Source organism: Berghia stephanieae, chromosome 3, assembly GCF_034508935.2.
Source record: "Berghia stephanieae isolate SIO BIC M18660-M18661 chromosome 3, UCSD_Bste_1.3, whole genome shotgun sequence".
Classification (NCBI taxonomy): Eukaryota; Metazoa; Mollusca; class Gastropoda; order Nudibranchia; family Aeolidiidae; genus Berghia; species Berghia stephanieae.
This window is the reverse complement of record NC_088362.1, coordinates 91,822,159-91,842,508: the sequence shown is the minus strand read 5'-3', so window position 1 is coordinate 91,842,508 and position 20,350 is coordinate 91,822,159. Positions and strand designations below refer to the sequence as shown.

Genomic DNA, 20,350 nt, shown 5'->3' with positions numbered 1-20,350 from the left:
ATATAATATTACAAACTGAGAAAATCCTGAACATTAATTTCCCCTGTTTGTTTTATTTATTTTATTTTTTCCCTCAGTGATACAACTAGTAGATTGTACATACATTAAGAGTTTTAGTAACATCAACTATTCCTTTCAAAGAAGAAAAGGGCAAGATTATATTGGTCGATAACTGGACAGCCTGGAAATGTACCTTTACAGCCCTATGACACATCAGGTCAAGAGAATACCAATCAATTCAAGTCATGTTTCTTTCACTTACTGTGGTATAATACATGAGAATATCTGTACTGCTCATGTTGCCTTGAATCTTGTGTTCCTCCAAATGCTTTAAAAGTGTGCCCTAAATTCAGGTTATATAAAAAGCATTGATTGAGAAAGATTATCCAAATGTGAAAATAAACAGGAAAAGAATTGACACATACACGTAATCATAAACCATATCAGACAATGATAGTAAAATAATGCTATTAAGGTTTCATGGACTTAATTACGTCATAAGTATTAATTAAAAAAAAAAATTAAGATGGCCACTACAAATAAATCTTAAAATGGAGTATGAAAGGTGTTAAAAGCTTCAGTTAAGAAAAAAGGAGCAAAATTTTTTTCAGTTCCCCCTTTAAAATAAAAACATACTGCAAAAGCCAAAAGGAGATCTCAATAGCTCAGTTGGTAGAGCAGTCACTTCACAAATTAAGGACCACTATTGATCCCAGGTGCAGTCGAGATATCCCTGTCTACCCAACAATGATTGGGTAGCTGTTTCTGTATTATCTGACAGAAAATACTTTCCATCAGCAAGCAATTGCTATTGTCCATTTTAAGCAATAGAAACTCTGGCTTCACGGGCAAACTACTCTGAAGGACTACTTTTGCAACATGTAAAAAGTAAACAATAATTTTACTTCTGAAAAAGTAATAATCTTTTTTTTTTCTTTTCATAATTTAGTGCAGTAGAAGTTCTGCAAGCCACATAGTCCTCTACACCCAAAAAGGTGTTGAAACCTCAAGGTGAATTGAATTTATTCCAATTCTTCGTGAATCTAAACTGCTTGACACTTAACCTTTGAAATAAGCATGCTTAAAAATAGATGAGGTGGAATATATCCTTACCCCTGTGGAGTGGACCATACATTTAGGGGGTCCTGTGGTTCCTGATGAATACATGATATATAAGGGATAGTTGAAAGGAACTTGTTCAAATGTTAGCTCTGGCACACAGTTATTGTCAGGTGAAATGTGAAGGAAATCTTCCAATCTGACACTTTATGAGAAAGAAAAAAAATTAAGTGGGTTTTTAAAATCTTTACAATTCTGGCCCCCCGTAAATATGCAAAAAAATATCCCAAATTATGCGGGGGAAATTGCAAATTATGCGGGGGGGGGGGGGGGGGGGGGGGGAAAGGTAAATTATGCAAGGGAAATTACAAATTATGCAAAACAAGAAAAAAGTAATAAATCGCTGTTTAAATTTTCCACTGCTTTATTTACATTTAACCAATTCAAAATTAAAGAACTACAACGCAAATTCAAAACTTAATTTTTTGTTGTAGCACAGAAAAGCTAGATGTCGCAGAGACGTTGTGCTAAGACTCCTGCGCCTGTCTGACAATATCAGATTGTAAACAGAAAAGCTGCGCTCAGCATCAGCGCTGTTAATCGTGGTGTATATGTACCACTTGGCACAAGCAGCCAAAGCGGGCACTTCATCAGAAATGGACTGCCAAAAATGTGGCACGTCAACAGAAGAGGAGGTGATGGAGTTCTTCACTGTGAGGGGCCCAAGCTGCCGGGTGTACCTCTTGATCTCCTCCTCGGGTACAGTTTTCAGCTTTGTGAGGCTCTCAAGTTGATCCCAAGTGGAGACAGGAGCAGCTTAGCGGGGTTGAAAAATGGGACCTCTCTTAAAAAGTCAATACCTGGCTGTCAAAGTTAAAGGGAAGTCACTGTCACGTATCTGGGAACATCGTCAGACTTTTTCGGTTTCATTTTTCTTCGTACAATGAATGGTCATAAATTCACGCTAAAAAACATAGTTTGCATAATAATGCGGTAAAAGGTGAATTATGCGGCCGCATTGTGGTAAGTGGCAAATTATGCGGCCGCATCGGTCGCGTTTTCCTGGGGGGCCAGACAATTAAAATAATGTATGCTACCATAAACAAAAATAAAATCTGATCAATTTATACCCGAATGAGACTGACACAGAAATGTAAACTCATCAATGCCTATTTAATTCAATGAAAATAATGGGTAGTTAACAATATATATATAGCAATAATATTTTGTTTATTATTAGACAAAAACATTATTTATCTTGCATTAATTTACGTAAAATGATACATATGGTATCTGATATTCTGTAAAGGAAACGGAATTTTAAAAAAAGATTCTTAAAAATCCTCGAAATTATGAAAATAAAAATAATAAAGGAATCGAGTAGAAATCACCAAGGGCTTCATGATACTAAGAGTAACCGTATCTCTTTGATTACACTTCTGGCTTATGTTCCAAGAAAGAAATGATGAATCAGTATACAACTTCAAGTTATAATTTATATGTGTTCTTCTTGATCAATATTTAAATGGTATGGAATAATTAAAAAAAAAAAACAACCAAAAAAACAAACAAAAAAAACAAATTTTTTTTAATGAACGGAGATCAATTTCATCTAGCGCCAGAACAGACTGACCTTTTGGAACAAGACTGGCTTTGGCTCATAATTATGTGTTGTATACATGACCTACTGGTTCCAATGACTTGTTTTGTAATAAAGACAAATAAAATTGAAAAGGTTCAATGACCAGATAACGATTGTAAACTCTAGCTCTGACACCTAGTCCCTGGGTAAAGCACAATTTCCTTCAATATCTAAACAAAAGTCTGAATGGACACAATCTATGGGCGATGATATAATTGTAAGAGTGCTAGTGTAAAAAGGGCACTTCAAAAGTGGCTTGTAATGTATGAAAATGACAATTTAGTTGTATGCTGCTGACTGGAAGAATATATAAAGTAATGCAATACAACGGCATAAGTAAGTCAGACAAGAAAAACGGACAACACATTGAGCACTAAGCTGCTTAATAATTGAACAGTGGTTTTCCAAGTTAAGTTGATTTTTCTACTTTTCAAGATTTTCCTTCCATGAGTTAAACTGAAAGGGAAACTTTATTTTAGCATCAATGGCCGCAAGGATTTCCTTAGATTTGTATGAATTTGAAGTTAAATAATGATAAAATGATGGACCGGATGAAAGGTTTTAGGAGAAATAATCCTCATCTCAAAATGGGAAAAATGGAGATAAGGAGTTTTGGAAAGCCACTCTCCAATTGTGACAAGGTAACTGCCATTGTTCAATGAGGTTTAAATCCAGATATTGTCATTTGCTTTGCTTACCTGTGAGGTATTTTTGACAAGTCTGTTTTTATCTGCGATTCCTGAACAAATGGAATAATGACGACTTTTTGTAAATCAGGAAGGCCTGAAAGTAAATGGTGGAGAAAGATATTTCCATTATTTCAAAGTCGTACACATACATAACAGCATATAGTAGTAGTACAAAATATTTATAACATTAATTGAGGAAAAAGAAAGTGTAATACCATTCCATTCCATAGTCTACCACAATATCTATATTTCACTCCTTAATATGTGATCCAACAATCCCCCTGGTATTATGTTGGGATTAATATCATGAAGAGAATTGACTTGATATGAATTACGATAATTACTTACATTCAACTTTCTAAATGAAACCACTTAACCAAGACAAAAATAAAAAACAAAAAAACATATATATATAATTCAAACTTAAAATCCTATTTTAAGTATATCATGGCCACCATGACAAAGTACCGAATTGAGACAGTTGGTCACATAAAAGTAGTCTCTTAAAGCCATTTAAGGCCCATGGAGCTGGAGTTTATTCCTGTTTTTGCAATATCAAAATAACAGTATCAATTGCTTTCGATCCTTTCAATAGGTTATCAATGTATCACAAAATTATAATAGTAAAAGCCAAATCTCTTTACCATTGACGACTTCCTCCAACTTTTCTAAGTGGCTGTGAGTTTTTCCGTTATAATGAACTCCATTTACACTAAAGATGAGTTTGGGCTGTATTTGACTGAACCTCTCCAGGACACCCTTAGAAACAAAAGAAAAGGATTTATAAACAAATGATGACTAAATATGAGCATTTTTATAAACCATTTCCACGGGGTGATCATGCTCAATGTACTTCACAATGCATCATCTAATCCCCCCCTGGAAGACCAAAGGAACTAAATTTCCATGCAGTATGAGTTGCCCGTTAGGCATATTTTTGCTCTTGCTGTCTTACATTCTCTATCATTGCCTATACCAGTTATTATTAACACCTGAGTCGAATGGGGTATGTGTCTAAGGTGCCTCACTTAAGCCTCGGGTCATATCATTGTCAACCAGTTGGCCATGCTCCGCATTGTTTGATATTGTTACAAGAATAGACAATGTACTGCTGAGCACCATTGCAACCATAACTGTCAATGGCTCAGATGGTACAATCAGACTGACTCTTTAATAAACAATTGTACTATTCTTCATCAAGAGGTGAATATTGTTCCTACTTTAAAACGCACTTGAAAAACCGATTTAATCAATGGAATATTGTGGTAGTTAAGTGTGAAACACATCTTTTGATATTGGCAAATCGTTGACTTAAATGAAGAAAACCAAATATATTATTCAACCACAATAAAATCTGACTTCATAAACCCTTAACTATAGCCAACTACATCTGAATCTGTGCCATATGCTGTACATACCAACTAGGTTTTGATGCAGTGGCCTGTTTTTTTTTGTTTTTTTTTGACTAAGCACTCAGTGTACATACACATTCTAGTAGTGATGCTGAATTTATTTTTAAAGTTTTTGAGGCAATTCTAGTCAATGACGGTTTTGACGAAAAAGTAGTGCAGGTAATTTTCTGTGTTTTGTATGTTGTATTTTGAAACTCATCTCATTGTTTTTGACATGTCATTCAATGGTGTTGTTTGTCTCTCAGTCTCCAAAGGTCCAAACTTTTATTTTTCATTTGTTACACTGTTCTCTAAAATATTCTAAAAATTAACTAAAAATGTGTATTTTTGAGACAAAGTGGGCCAACTTACTACAACCCCAAAATCCGGTGATGTTGAACTCCAGACGGCTCCAAGACTAACAGCAGCCAACATAGCTTCAACTGCCTCTACACAGTTTGGAATATAACCTGGTGGCAGAAAAACATTTTTTTTTTTGAGTAGAATAATCAAAAATATAAAATGAAACAAACCCCATTGTAAATTGTAGCAAAGTGGTTGACATAAAGCACAAAGTCTTCAGTGTTCATCCACTTTGTTTAAAACCTTTAACAGCAAGACTAAAGTCATGACAAATCTTAGTTCTTCCGTATTTTACTAGTCATAACTAACAGACCTACCCAAAACAGCAGTAATAAAGATAAAAACTGCAATGACGCTCGAGTTATGTTGTTGTTGCTGCTTTACATGTGGGTGAAAATGGCAAGATATTCTGGCATAGTGTTTTTTTGAAAAAAAAATATGTTAAAATCCCAAATTTTGCAAGCAAAAAACAGCAAAATTTACAAAAGATTTGCTATTAATTTTCCTAAAAACCGACAATAAGTTAATGAAAGAGAAAGATGTAGTGGGACTGAATAATTGGTATAAGGATAAACTGGAAGAAGTGATAACATTTAAAAAGCCAACATGTTTTATTCAAAGAAATCTTCCCCAACAAAACTGTTATAATACAAAAAGAGAAGTCGTCTCAATCATCACATCACATGATCAACTCTACCATTAATGCAATAACCACCACCACCACATCATTATTCCGACCAAAACTACCTCAATCATCATCCTCACCATCTCTACAACTACCACCACCACAACAGTATTCCTACCAAACAACTGCAATCCTTGGAAGAAACATAGCAAAGGGAAACTACTCTGATTAATCATCTTTCACGTTCTACATGATGAAGCTATCAATTTCATTTTTTTTCTTCTTTTTTTTACTAATTCATTATTTTCTTTGTGCACAAACTTACAAAATCTCGAAAATTGCAAAAAGTTGCAGATTTTTTGTGTGGCCGCAATGCAAATCAGGGACTTTTTGCGTTTGTTTTTTTTTTGCTGCCACAAACTGCAATGCCAGGTTTTGGTATGCTCAAATCTTGTCAGTTAAGGGTTAAGGGGCCTCTGGGTCTCAATAACTCAATTGTTAGAGCACTTGATTTATAAGCAAAAGGTTTGATATAAGTCCTGGGTTCAGCTGAGTTTATTTTTTGACACTTCTGTCTACCCAGATGAGATTGAGTAGCTGTTTCTATCAGACCTAATGAAAACAAAATTTTTGTGACAAACTAGCGTCCTTTGACAGAGAGTAGCAAGCAATTACTGTCGTCGATTTAACAGAATTATTGAAAAAGACAAAATGCAGTTTTAATGTATAATTTGGATTTCAAGTATTTGAAAATTCATTTCTTATATTTTCCATCAACAATAATCTTACCGACAACCCTATCTCCCTTTGTAATGCCACACCTCCTCATGGCTGCTGCATACACTGCAACTTTTTGTCGAAGTTCTTGAAATGTAATTTTCTTTAATTCCTGGCCTTCTCCTGTTGATAAACACAGATGGAAAGTGAAAAATACCAAAGAACTTTAAAAGACTAATAGTTTTAATTTTTTAATAAGAAATTTTCAATCAATATAACATAAATTTACACTGTTTAAATGTCATGACCATGACCCACTCCTTGTTGTCTGCAGTGAACACCATTCGCTTTTAGTCCTATCGTCTGGTGAATATTATTCACTCTCCGTAACTGTATCACTGATGGTATTATCTTTCTCCTAGAGCTGTAACAATTATCCACTAATTATTCGTTATCTGCGGATAAAACACAAACGGGTGCTCAACAGATAAAACAGACCCGTTCAACGGATACTCATTATTTATCTATTACTAGATTACTTGATGATTTTCTGTTCATTCGTGGGTCAGTAAATGTACAGATAAGATCCAAGTCTACTTTCTCCCCTCCCAAGATTGTTTTATCCATCACTGTCCCTTTTCTTCTCTTTATGTTCCTCCTTTTATTCCTCTTCCTCTTAAACTGATCGGTTGAGACTTGTCTTGGAGACGAACACTGACTAAAATCATGAAACCAAGGTATTAACCATATTATCTAAGCCTTGAAGGTCTAACATGTAGCTTGTGACTACTAGAAAAAAAAAAAAGCACACACACACATGAAAAATTCTTCAATTATGCCTTACAGAATCAACAACTTTATAAGAATTATTAACTAGACTGAGATAGGTGAAATTGATATTGATGTATTACTGTTCAGAATTATTAATGATGGACAAATCTCGCGTTAGCAGTCTGAAGACGGATTGCCTCGGCTGCTACAATAATATAGATACATATAATAATATGATAATAAAAATGTTAACAATTATGATAGTATTAATAATTATAATAATCATGATAATTAGGATAATAATAGGTTCCCATAAAGCGCACCTCACCCATCGCCGGGTAGAGGCCTCTGAGTGCAATATATGATATAAAATATTTCATAAACACACATATGATTGGAACAGGTTCTTCTTGGGCGTTAAATTTTCAACCGTGTTCTCTATTGGCTGAGCCCATAAAACTTGCCACTTTCACTTCGACAAGTTGTTACGGCCCCTGAGTAAATCCCTACCGGCTCCCTACAAACGTCTGTCACATTGTCAGAGAACACCTCAATATCCAGCCAACGTCTACCCATTACTGCATGGTGTTACCACATGTTTGTGCAGAACTTTCGTCCATGGAGCTAGAGCAATCCTATGAGTAGGTTTACTCATAGTTCACTACCACTCATCTAAGACAAAAATAAGGAACTGAACCACCAAGACCATTATAACCACCGGGGCCATGATGACAAAACCCTTTTAACTTTTTTCTATATATTTGATTCTCTATTTATTTACATAAAATCTCAAAACATATTTTCTTCTTAGCGTTAGTCATTGAGAGTTGTTTTTTTTTTTATTGTATTGATTGCAGTACCCTGACCCAATCTGAAGTGCCCGTAAAAGTACAGACGTATTAAAAATAATGATTTTACTCATTTTCATTAATAAGTTTCGAAAATGGAATGTGTTATTTTGCATAGAGAACTTGCAAAACTAGCACAGGAAGAAGGCATAATTGACCAAGAAGAGTTAAATGAGTTCGTGAAAAATGAACTGAAAAAAAGAAGATAAGCATGAGATAGCCTTTACTTGAGCTACAACTCGAACAATCTAAAATAGCGCATGAACATGCTAAAAATTCACAACTTGAACTCAAGAAAGAAAAGCCAAAACAGTTAGAATACAAGCTAACAAAGGCAATGCGAATATTACTTCGACTCCTCTCGCAGCATTTATAGGCCAAAATCCTGTAGATTGCACAATGTCATTTCCCTTCCCCATATTTGATCCGTGTAATGATCACATTGACTATTTCGTGCGCCTATATGAAAATACTGCAAAATGTACAATCTTGATCAAACTCACTGTTATTCCCGAGCATATTTACACTTGAAACCTGTAGTTTGTAATAATAAATTACAAAGATATAAAGCTGGCTTTACTGAAGCATTAGGATATTACCACGCAAAGCGCAATAAATCTGAAACACACAGACACTTTGTTCAAAGACTGCAATATTTGCAACAATGCTGGCGGGAACTTTTAGACAAAGAGGGGCTAATAGAGTTAAATGTCGCGGAACAATTCTTTGACAGGTGTCCTTCAGAAGTAAAAGCATTCATGTTACAATCTGGTGCCTCTAAAAGACATGACAACATACGCTGACCAATTTATAGCTGCACAAACAGAATGTTTTCCGGACTGCTGTACATTTACCCAAAACGGGAAATGCTAAAAGTCACCTAAAACAAAATTCTGTACAAACTGTAAAATAAATCTCTAAAATTAGCATCAGTCACGACACGCTCCCAAGCCGGAGACTTTGACATAGAGGTAAAAGAATATTGCAGTAAATTCTGCACCAGAAGAACTCAGGAAGGGGGAGACAATCGATATTCAATGTGCATCACTAGATAATGCCCATGATGAAATTGCTGCTTGTGAACATCAACGTGACATTGTCCATATGTGATTGGAAAAATTCAAGGCGTGCTTGAAAATTCTTGGTTGCAAATTTGTGTATCTTGTTCTACCCCAATAAAATCTAAATTAGCATCAGTCACGACACGCTCCCAAGCTAAAGACTTTGACATAGAGGCAAAAGAATATTGCAGTGAATTCTGCACCAGAAGAATTCAGGAAAGCTCAGTCAGAAGACATTACACTAAAACTATGCTTCCAAAAACTGACCTGTGCTAATAAACTACCAAAGAAGGGTGAATTTATAGTAAAAAATAAAAGTTTTATACTACATAGGAAATCACGCCCAACCTCAACTAGTTGTCGAGCAAACATATCGCAATTGAGTTTATTATCCATATGCCATGACACCGCCTAGTCAGAATATTTTGTACAATCAGATACCATGCAAAGAATTGCCACTTATTTCTATTGGCCTGGCGTTAATTAAGATGCAAAGAGATATGTGCGTTCATGCTACGCTTGCCAGAAATGTTCTTCCCATACTTACACAGTACCAGTCAAGCTCACTGAAACCCCAATATGCTGCACATCATTTAAGAAAGCTGTCTTATGATTGGATATTCACCAATGATGAAAAGGAGAAATCGGTTTGTCCTTACTTTGTTCGACACATGCAGTAGTGGATGGAGGCTAAACCACTTCGAAAAATTGATGCACAGTCTGATGCCAATATGTTGATTGAAATTTTCTCAAGATTGGGAATGTCTTGCATTTTGCTCTCTGACAATGGAATACAGTCCACTGGATGATTAATGCAAGAAGTCCAATTATTTCGCACAAGACACATTATTCCATCAGTTTATCACGCACAAGGTAATGGCCAATGTGAAGGTTTCAACCAGAGAATCAGGATGAATATGTAAATCCTGCATTTTTTTCCTACCACTACCATGATTTACCACTGGAGAGAACAGGATACTCCCCAGCTCAACCGATATTTGGACACCCGCTAGCAGGACCAGTCGATGCACTGGATGGAAGAAAATTTGGACACATCACCAAATATGTGCAAGAATTGAAAATCCGCCTGCATCATTCATGGAAAGTAGTGACAGCCAGATTGAAGAAAGCCAGAGCTAGACAAGCCAAGCACTATGAAGCCAATACTTATGAGAAGGAAATGAAGGAGGCCGACCATGCACTTGTGTTACTCCCACCCGGAAATAATAAATTGGAAATTGAATGGCAGGGACCATTTAAAGTGGTTAAAGAATTGTCTCGGACCAACTATGACATTGACGACCACGGAAAGATAAAGACGTATCATATAAACCTGTTGAAAAGATACCATGAACGAGAGCCTTTAACACATCTCATGACTGTGAATGTTACAGAGGAAGCATCTATTACCGCAAGTCATTGCAGTCATGGGATACTTCAGAAGTTCTACAAATTATAGCTCCTTTTTAAGGAGGCTCTTGATCATCATCTTAAATGCAGTCAGAACAATAATAAATTTCTTCAAACCTTACCAGTGGCATATATTGCTATTTTATCAGGCTCATTGTGACGAAGAAGATTTTCAGCAAAATTAAGACGACATCCTTTGAACCATTCAGGGTTATCAGTTATTGACTTTTTTGTGTCCACAACCTTAAAAATGAATAAAATGAATTAGTTTCACAATAGCTTGTCCACAGACAAACTGTAGCTATAAAATATTTGAAGAACAAATAAAATTTACATAAGTATCAGATGAAAACATTAAACTCCATAAACAAGAGTGAAATAAACAATCTATTTTATGCATTTCCGCATCATTTTTTTTCCACACCATCATCGGTCAATATTCATAAATTTAACTGACAAATTAGTTCCAGTTTCATATCAGCTGCGAATTAATTATTAATTTATATGAGTACCATAAACTCTCAAGTTCACCGTGATTGAAAAGCAAACACATTCATATGATCTTGACAGTTAATAAATGAGGTGCAGACCTACGTGATAGTTATCAGTATGCTGATTGAGTGGATTCAGTCCCCTGCCTGATTTGACTAAACTATATATGTATACACATGACAATGATTTTTTCCCCTTTTCCTTAGCATATTTTTAAAAATCTTTATATATTTGTATGCATGTATGTGTGCTTTATATATGTGTATGTCGAATAGAATCCTTAGCACTGGCATGGTCTAACCCATTACATCGTTTTACGTTCATGTAATAATTCAGAATCATAAGACCCATGGCACCGCAGTTTATTTCTGTTTCTATAGCGCTAAACACACAAAGGAAATGGCTTGCTACCTTTTCGCTTTTAGACAGGAAACTAGAATATCATAAAGTATTTTCCACTAGATCTAACAGACCTAGGTACCTAACCATTGCTGGGTAGACAGGGAGCTCAAACCTAGGTACCTAACCATTGCTGGGTAGACAGGGAGCTCAAGTAAAAATTTTGACTTCACCAATTCATTCCCTTTGTTTATGAAGCAAGTGCAACTGAGCTATCGGGACCTCCTATTTTGTTTCTATGCATGAGTGATTTATACAAACAATTCTTCTTTACACAATCTATTTGTCTTCTTGTCAAACAACTTGTATCAAGCAGTTGATCATTAAGACAATACATCATGCACTTATTCTTGTTTCACAGTCTTAATCATATCAATATACAGTTAAACATAGAGATAGAAATAAATTAACTTTGTTTTAGAAGTTTGACGGATACATGTGGAGCATCAATTGTTCATAAATTGAATGTGATTGGAAAAGCATATTAGTTTACCAGATTGGACAAATGATAATCAATGCCTGTTGACAAACATGGTACTTAACATTAACATAAATTAAATCAGTAGAATAATTTCTTTTTATATTAGCTTATCGGCTTTTATCTGCTCTAACAAAGCAATGAAATATGGTTTCTGATTTATATTGCAGAGGTTTGTCTGTATCTAAGAGATAATGAATGAAAAAAAGTTTTCTTTATTAAGTTGGAAAATTACCTCTTCATATGTCTGAGAATGTACAACATCTGAATATTTCCACACCTCCTCCCAAAAGTCTGCATAATTGTCACAAGACCAGCGATGAAACTCTTTATAGCTTCCTGAAAATAGCAATGATAAATCATATTCAAAACATCAGCCTTTGGTTTCTCATCATCAATAGCGATAGCTGCTGAAAACACGACACATATCAAGTGGTTAAGGTTGAATAGTAAAGTAACGTTCCATTATTAAAATAACATAAATAACTGTAGTAGTAGAAGTAGTAGTAGTAGCAGTAGTAGTAGTAGTAGTAGTAGTAGTAGTAGTAGTAGCAGTAGTAGTAGTAGTAGTAGTAGTAGTAGTAGTAGTAGTAGTAGTAGTAGTAGTAGTAGTAGTAGTAGTAGTAGTAGTAACAGTATTATTAACATTAATAGTAGTAGTATTAGTTGTAGTAGTAAAAGTAGTATATAATAAGAAAAATGATAATAAGAAGAATGATAATAATAATAATAATAATAATAATAATAATAATAATAATAATAATAATAATAATAATAATAATAATAATAATAATAATAATAATATAGTGTTTACAGCCCAAATTTACTGTTCTTCAAATTCGAGACGGTTTACATCACTAATGGTATGATAAAAGCTGTCCCCTGTTCTGCCAGCTGAGCAAGACGCTATCACAGTATTCCCTCTAAACAGATGATGGTGAACACCTGCTACATTTTGTTTTATAGAATCTTTTCCATAGCCATAAGTTGAAAATGTTTTCACAAATGGTCAGAAAAGAAGAATATGGTGGTAAGAATATGATCGTATGATATTTGGATAAAGAAATGTTTGGCACATTCCTATGTATAGTGCTTTGTCAAAACCAAAACAAGCTACATGATGTCTACATGCATTCCATCTTGTCTGTTTGCCTCTTGTAGGAAATTGTTGAATTATTCATGCCACTGTCCAGCAATACACAGTATATAAGTCCACACCAGCTACTTGCTGCAAACAAATTGTAATGTTTTTTCATCATCGGCCACTAACAACACTGACAGCCAGACAACCTCTTTGAGAAACGACCCTGGTTCTTCTTGTCCAAAAGTTTATTCCCTCTTCATTAACTAAAACTTAAATTGTTCACAGCAATCTGCATCAAACATGTTGCAAATTGATAATGGAGATTTTTTGGTGTTTTCTGTACTTCTCCTTTAAGGCCAGTAGCATTCCATTCATAATGCTGCTTATTGTACTGATACTAGCATAAGGTGCTGCTGGTGAATGATGCCTTAGTTCATTACCAACTTGCTTAGTAGTAAATTCTGGATGATCTTATATGATATTACCATCTACTGTGGTGTTTCACCCCCCTTACCACCTAAAATTTTTTCTATGATTCCATTGTTGTTAACATGTCACTTTACGATGTAATGAGCAGTAAATTGCTTAACCCGAATGCTTTGGCAAGATGTAAATAATACACACCTCTTTCATATAATTTTGAAAAATCCTTCTTTTGTCATTTTGGTACATTTCAATATTCATTTGACATGTTTTCAACTATCTTGTTAACTAGTTGATGAAAAGCAAATACAAACCCAATCAGCAAATGATTAGGAATCTGTGTCAAAATTGCTTTCACAATGCTCCATTTGAATCCGTTGTTTCTTAGTGTCTAATTATAATAGAATGCACTCACATTCATATGTGGCCAAATAAAATTGCATGCTGAAATTGTATTCTCTTTGCAGCATATCGATTCTGTACTCCAAAAGTGCGTTTCCTATTTGCACATTTGGCTTGTAAACACATTAATAATAATAATAATAATAATAATAATATAATAATATAATAATAATAATAATAATAATAATAATAATAATAATAATAATAATAATAATAATAATCTTATACTAAAATATGTAAGACTATGTGACCATAAAACAAGCAATGCTCAAGGGATATTTTACAGGATATGGAAAAATTTTAATGTTTTAAAATAACGATAAATATGGTAAAAGGTCTTCGTGGACATAATTTGACTGATGAAATAATATTCTAGATTTTATATTTTCATTGACAGTGGTTTTTATAATACTCAATAGGCAAATAGTGTTCCAATTTTTGATGTTAACGAAGAAAAATTCCATCACAATACAAACAAAACTTGAGTCCACATTGTGGTATTCTTCATTCATCGATTATTGTGCATTCAATTAATCTCTAATTCAGATCATAATTTCTTGTAATAATAATAACAATAAATCAATGCTTAAACATTTGACATAGCCGCACTATCCACAGCACTTTATTTTCATGTCTTTGATTCTTTCTGTTATTAAAAAAAATAATAATGAAGGATGCAGACAACAACGATGACGGAAATTACTGAAAATTTTCAAAACCTATGCCAACATTAGATTAAGATCTTCCCTTCATCTTGTAAATTCTATGGCTTTCTACTAGACATAAATGACTTACTCAAAGTGATGTTGTGATTTCTATTTATTGTCTCTCTGAGTTTATCCATATGAGTCTCATTGCTTAAATCTGGACTCCACATTAGTCGATTCTCTCTGCCATCACTGTCGTGTGATGTTAACGTCTCGTTATTAGACATTTCAACTCTTTACACACCACTCAATGTGTCCTGAAAAAATGACGAAAAAAAAATGTTTAATATAAAATAATTTCCCACATAAATAAATAATAAATTCAAGATAACTGACAGACAAAATCTACATGTTCTCTCTCTCTCCCCCCCCCCCCCCCCTCTGCACACACAAACACACACACACACAATGCATTTCACACATCAAAGCTCACAGATAGGGAAGAAAGATAAATCTTCAAGTTGAAACCATCTAGAATTAATGGTAAGTCGGATGATGATACCAAGCATTGACTGACAACAAATTATTGAACAATTAAACAACAATTCAACAATTGAATTTTAATATTCATATCATCATATAGATATTTTTATCAACATTTTTTATTTTCTGTAGAGTAATTGATAAGTTCACGCTCACAGACTCATAGTAAAATTGTTGGGTTATCAAACAAGTTAATTTTATTATATTACAACATGCATGTTTAGGGACTGTTCACATATTACGTCATTAAAAATTTGCCCTTTTTGACCCCTCCTCCTTGTCATCACTTTTCATCCTCCCCATAAGATGATGTCATCATACAGAAGAAAGAAAGTAACGTTTTTTCAACATTCGCTTATTCATTTTATAGAATATTATGTAGCATTATATTCATGAGTTAAATCACAATATTATAAAACAAAGTAATCAGCTTCATGGACATGTCAAGCAAATAAAAAAAAGTAGTCAGATAAACTTTGATCTATTCTCTTTTTTTTCTTCTTCTGAGTATTGTAGAATTATGTTTCTTTTTTTTTTTAACAGTATAGTATTAGTGGGATGGGAAATAAAGCGCTATATAATATATATAAACGACACATTGTTATATTTTCTATATTTTTTCCCCGAAGTGGCTATTTTTACAGTCCCGTAAAGATGGTTCACTGGGCTATTTTTACAGTCATTACCTCGTCCAACCTTTGCATTTAGGTCACCAAGCATTATAGGTACATCATGCTTTGGAGTCCCTTGTACTGTTTGATTTAGTTTATCATAAAAGCTTTATTTCTCGTCCTCACTCTTGTCCTTGGCATAACAAACAATTACTGTCAATTTAGCATATTTTGAGTTGAATCTTGCTTTGAACAATCATTATCACATTGTCTTCCATTCTAAGAGTCTTTCTTGCTTTAACTTTATATGTTTAAATGTAAAAATAGCCCAGAGAACCATCTTTACGGTACTGTAAAAATAGTCACTGCGTTTTTTTTCTTCACCTTTTTGTTGTTTTTTGGAATGCTATTTTGATGAGGATTACATGGGTACTTTTTGATTACATCTAATTTGGTCTGACCTGCCTCCTCCCCCCCCCCCCCCCCCCCCATGTCAACACTTGATAACATTTGGTAGACTCCCCTCCCCCTCTAGCTGATGATGTAATATGTGAACACACCCTTATGAGGCGTATTTTTAAGAACACCTAAATATATGTTATGATCTGTGTCTGTATAATCTGTAGGTATTTGCAAACCTCCTAGTGGAGTATGATAATGATCATCCGCCCTGTACCAATTAAAAACGGATATCTAGAACTTTACAACAATAACAATGATTAAGTAAGAATCATAATCATATTAATAAATAAAAATAAAAGTAAAAGCTTCCTAACACTAACTCTATGAATTTCGTGAAATGATTCAGAATGCAATATCACATAAATAGAATTGTATGATAAGCTTTAACTTTAATAAAACAGACCCAGATTAATGATGTTCCACGTTGGAAACCGGCCTTGACTATAAATAAACAAACAAGTTGTTTATTGCTATCACATGACTTCATGGATACAACCAGGATCCCTATTCTTATCTCAACTATTGCAAGGTTGCAACAATGTTTCACTGATCACTATATAAACAATCTAGGCACACTTCTTCATACTCAACATTCATGAGTCTACATTAAAGACTATTAAGATGAACACTTATGTGATACTGAGATTCAGTGGGACTTTCTATCTCTATCATCACTATCAACTATCAAATCATTGAAGGCGATCGGTCGATATTCGATCAGCCGAGTGAAACGATTTGCCAGGTAAGTAAAATCCGGGGGAACTAAAGTCGACAAATGATCAATAACAGAACTGTTCGTTTATTGTCAAACAATTGATATTTATGAAGACATAATGTATGCATTCATTAACAATCTATTGATTATTTTATCACATACTTGTTAAACCTAACATCATCGGTATGTTTCAATAAATTTTATCTATTAAGATAATAATCTTGTGCAGGCCAACTTGGCTATTCTGGGATTAGGCACTATGTGTATGGAGGTGTGTCTCTCATCAACCAATCAAATGGTTGTATGGGACCCCCTCCCTTCAGGAAAACCTGGTTAAACCAAACACTGACAACCAAAAAAGATTGATAACTCGAAAGGAATTCGAATTGCTGTTCTCTTATTTTCTTCCTTGATCAATCGATATTTACAAAGATTTAATCACTACACTGCCGCTACAGTCAAGGATTAGCTCTCATTGAGTATTTAAGCTGCCATTTTCTGTCTCTATTTTTTGTTACTCCGCGTGTCCTGTAGCCAGTTTAGCCAACACTTCACTAGGAATATAAAATAAAAACAAGAACAAAACAAAAACAAAAAATCAAACAAACAAAAACGTAAGATTCGTATAGCACAGTATCCACTCAGAGGCTCAAAGCGCTTGACAAGCCGTCCTAAGCAACAGCACTGAATTTGTAGGATGAATGAGACATGACTCCTACAAGGCGTCATAATTTCCTTCTACACGGCTGGGAACTTATTTCCTACCCTAAGTGTTGTGAGAATATATGAAATAAGTTCCTCTTCCAGGAATCAATTTTGCGACGCACACAACGGAACCCGAACATTCGACGTACAAAATAATATGTTAAATTCAGCTCTTGCCTGCATGTAAACATTATGGCTATACTCGAAGCGAATCTATGCTTTATGCTATATATCATAAATACAGCATTCCAGTCATATTTGTTGCCACTCTTACTATTAATCATATACGTGTATAAAGCAGCACAGCGTCATATTACGGAGTTGTTTGTAACCATCTCCATAGCCAACATCGCATCCCGTACATGGCTTATATGAATTTTAAAGGACAATCAACAAATGGTCGGTTTGTGTGCCACTATTTCAGTTCAATCTTTTAACTTTTGAATTATTCTAGGGACTGCGCAAAACCATAACATTTAATAACACAAGAGACGATGGGGTCCTATCCTGGTCTGATTCTTATTATATATATATATATATATATATATATATATATATATATATATATATATATATATATATATATATATATATACATATATATTGTACTGACATTACATTGCTATTGTAATGCTCAAGATTGTGACATCGGGTTACAGGTTTAGCCCCCCTCCACCCTCCCCTGCCCCCCCCCCCTCCCCCTTTCCGTTTTCTTTAACGGTTTCCCTAAATTGCCACATGAACGAAATGAAATTGGCACAATCCCAGGATTTAATATGCAAAATAAAAGACATAAAAAGATGATCAATACCATCAGTCATGCCCACTGCTTGAAACCCAAAGGAACAAAATATGGGTCAAAGAACCATCTCTTCAAAGCAAACAGGGCCTCATATGGGCATAAAAAAGAATCAGCATGATATTATGAGTGGCATTGGACATCGAAGATCTTCCGCTCATATTTTTGCAAAAGGCCCTATAGAATCACTGCAGAATTCACAAACCCGTTTAATCGTGTTTATTGCTCTGTTGAATAAAAGCATGGGGAACATAACATAATAATATTAAGAGGGACAAATTGTAATTAAAGATTAATGGAGTATACATAATACACGATTGTTCACACGCTGTACACGCATTTTGTTTTTGTTAATTTTTTTTACGGGGCGGGGGTGGGGGGATATCTTTATGGAGGGGGATGGGTGTTGGTCCCATTATTATTATTATTATTATTATTATTATTATTATTATTATTATTATTAATTATTATTATTATTATTATTATTATTATTATTATTATTATTATTATTATTATTAATTATTATTATATATTATTATTAATCGTCGTCGTCGTCATCATCATCATCATCACTATAATAATAATAAATAATAATAATAATAATAATAATAATAATAATAATAATAATAATAATAAATAATAATAATAATATAAATAATAATAATAATAATGATACTAATATAATAGGGAATGAGATTAATAATAAATATTTATTTTATTATTATTATTATTATTATATTATTATTATTATTATTATTATATTATTATTATTATTATATTATTATTATTAATTATTATTATTATTATTATTATTATTATTTCAGCATTATTATTATCATCATCATCATCATCATCATCATTATCATTATCATCATCATCATCATCATCATCTTCTTCTTCTTCTTCTTCGTCATCATCATCATGGACCCAACTGGGTCCAGAGGCAATTCGGTGGCTAGCAGAGGCAATGAGTGATATCATAGAAAAGGGCACCTACCCAAAAATCTGGAAACACGCCAAAGTGATTGCAATACTAAAACCTGGCAAACCCGCAACAGAACCATCCAGCTACAGACCCATCTCCCTCCTCAGCTGCCTATATAAACTTTTAGAAAGAATTATTCTAACAAGAATCACCCCTACATCGACCCAACCATACCTGTCGAACAAGCAGGTTTCAGGCCAAACAGAGGAGCAACAGAACAAGTCCTTACATTAAGAACACACATAGTCTGGTTTCTAGAAGGAACTAAAAACTGGAGCAGTACTGATAGACCTTTCCGCTGCGTATGACACCGCCTGGATAACAGGACTTATGTATAAATTAGCAAAAGTCATCCCTTGTAGGAAAATATTCAAGATTCTCTCCTATATGACCAGCACTAGACACTTCCATGTACTTCTAGAGGCAAACAAAAGTAAAGCCTATAAAATAAGAAATGGTGTACCATAGGGCTCAGTCATTGCACCAAAATTATTTAATGTCTACATCAGTGACAAGCCAAAAACAAGATCACACCAACTTGGCTATGCAGATGATTGGGCTCTCACTTGCCAATAAAAAAACTGGAAAGAAATTGAAAACGAACTGAGCCATCACACCTCAACCCTCAAAAGCTACTTTGATAAATGGTACTTAAGAATGAACACCACCAAATCAGTGGCCACAATTTTCCACCTGAACAACCATATGTCAAATAAACCCCTCCAAGTAAAAGTCGGTAACACAATACTACCAAACGACAATAATCCCAAATATCTTGGATTCACTTTAGACAGACAACTAACGTACAGAAAGCATCTCGAGAAGTGTGCAAATAAAGTCGGAAAACGAAACTGCCTTCTCAGAAAAGTTGCTGGCACATCATGGGGAGCATCCCAAACAGTATTGAGGACAACAGCGCTTGGACTCTGCTATAGTGTGGCTGAGTATTGTGCTCCAGTATGGACAAGGAGCTCACATACAAACAAACTTGACACCAAATTAAGAGACACCATGCGAGTGATAGGCGGC

The 20,350-nt window shown here is 34.3% G+C and overlaps 1 protein-coding gene across 1 annotated transcript in view; it reads right to left on the bottom strand.

The window, feature by feature from the left end:
* Positions 1-16,861, bottom strand: part of LOC144968822 (acetoacetyl-CoA synthetase-like) — a 31,979-nt gene extending 15,118 nt beyond the window's left edge. Inside the window, exons 1-10 of the mRNA XM_078907530.1 lie at positions 16,521-16,861; positions 14,650-14,818; positions 12,181-12,284; positions 10,699-10,819; positions 6,559-6,669; positions 5,154-5,251; positions 4,035-4,149; positions 3,400-3,484; positions 1,114-1,264; positions 263-343 (exon numbers count right to left, since the gene is read on the bottom strand). Coding sequence (XP_078763656.1) covers positions 263-343; positions 1,114-1,264; positions 3,400-3,484; positions 4,035-4,149; positions 5,154-5,251; positions 6,559-6,669; positions 10,699-10,819; positions 12,181-12,284; positions 14,650-14,788 — 1,005 coding nt within the window. The 5' untranslated portion in view covers positions 14,789-14,818; positions 16,521-16,861. The remainder of the gene's footprint in view (positions 1-262; positions 344-1,113; positions 1,265-3,399; positions 3,485-4,034; positions 4,150-5,153; positions 5,252-6,558; positions 6,670-10,698; positions 10,820-12,180; positions 12,285-14,649; positions 14,819-16,520) is intronic.
* Positions 16,862-20,350: the final 3,489 nt, after the last annotated feature.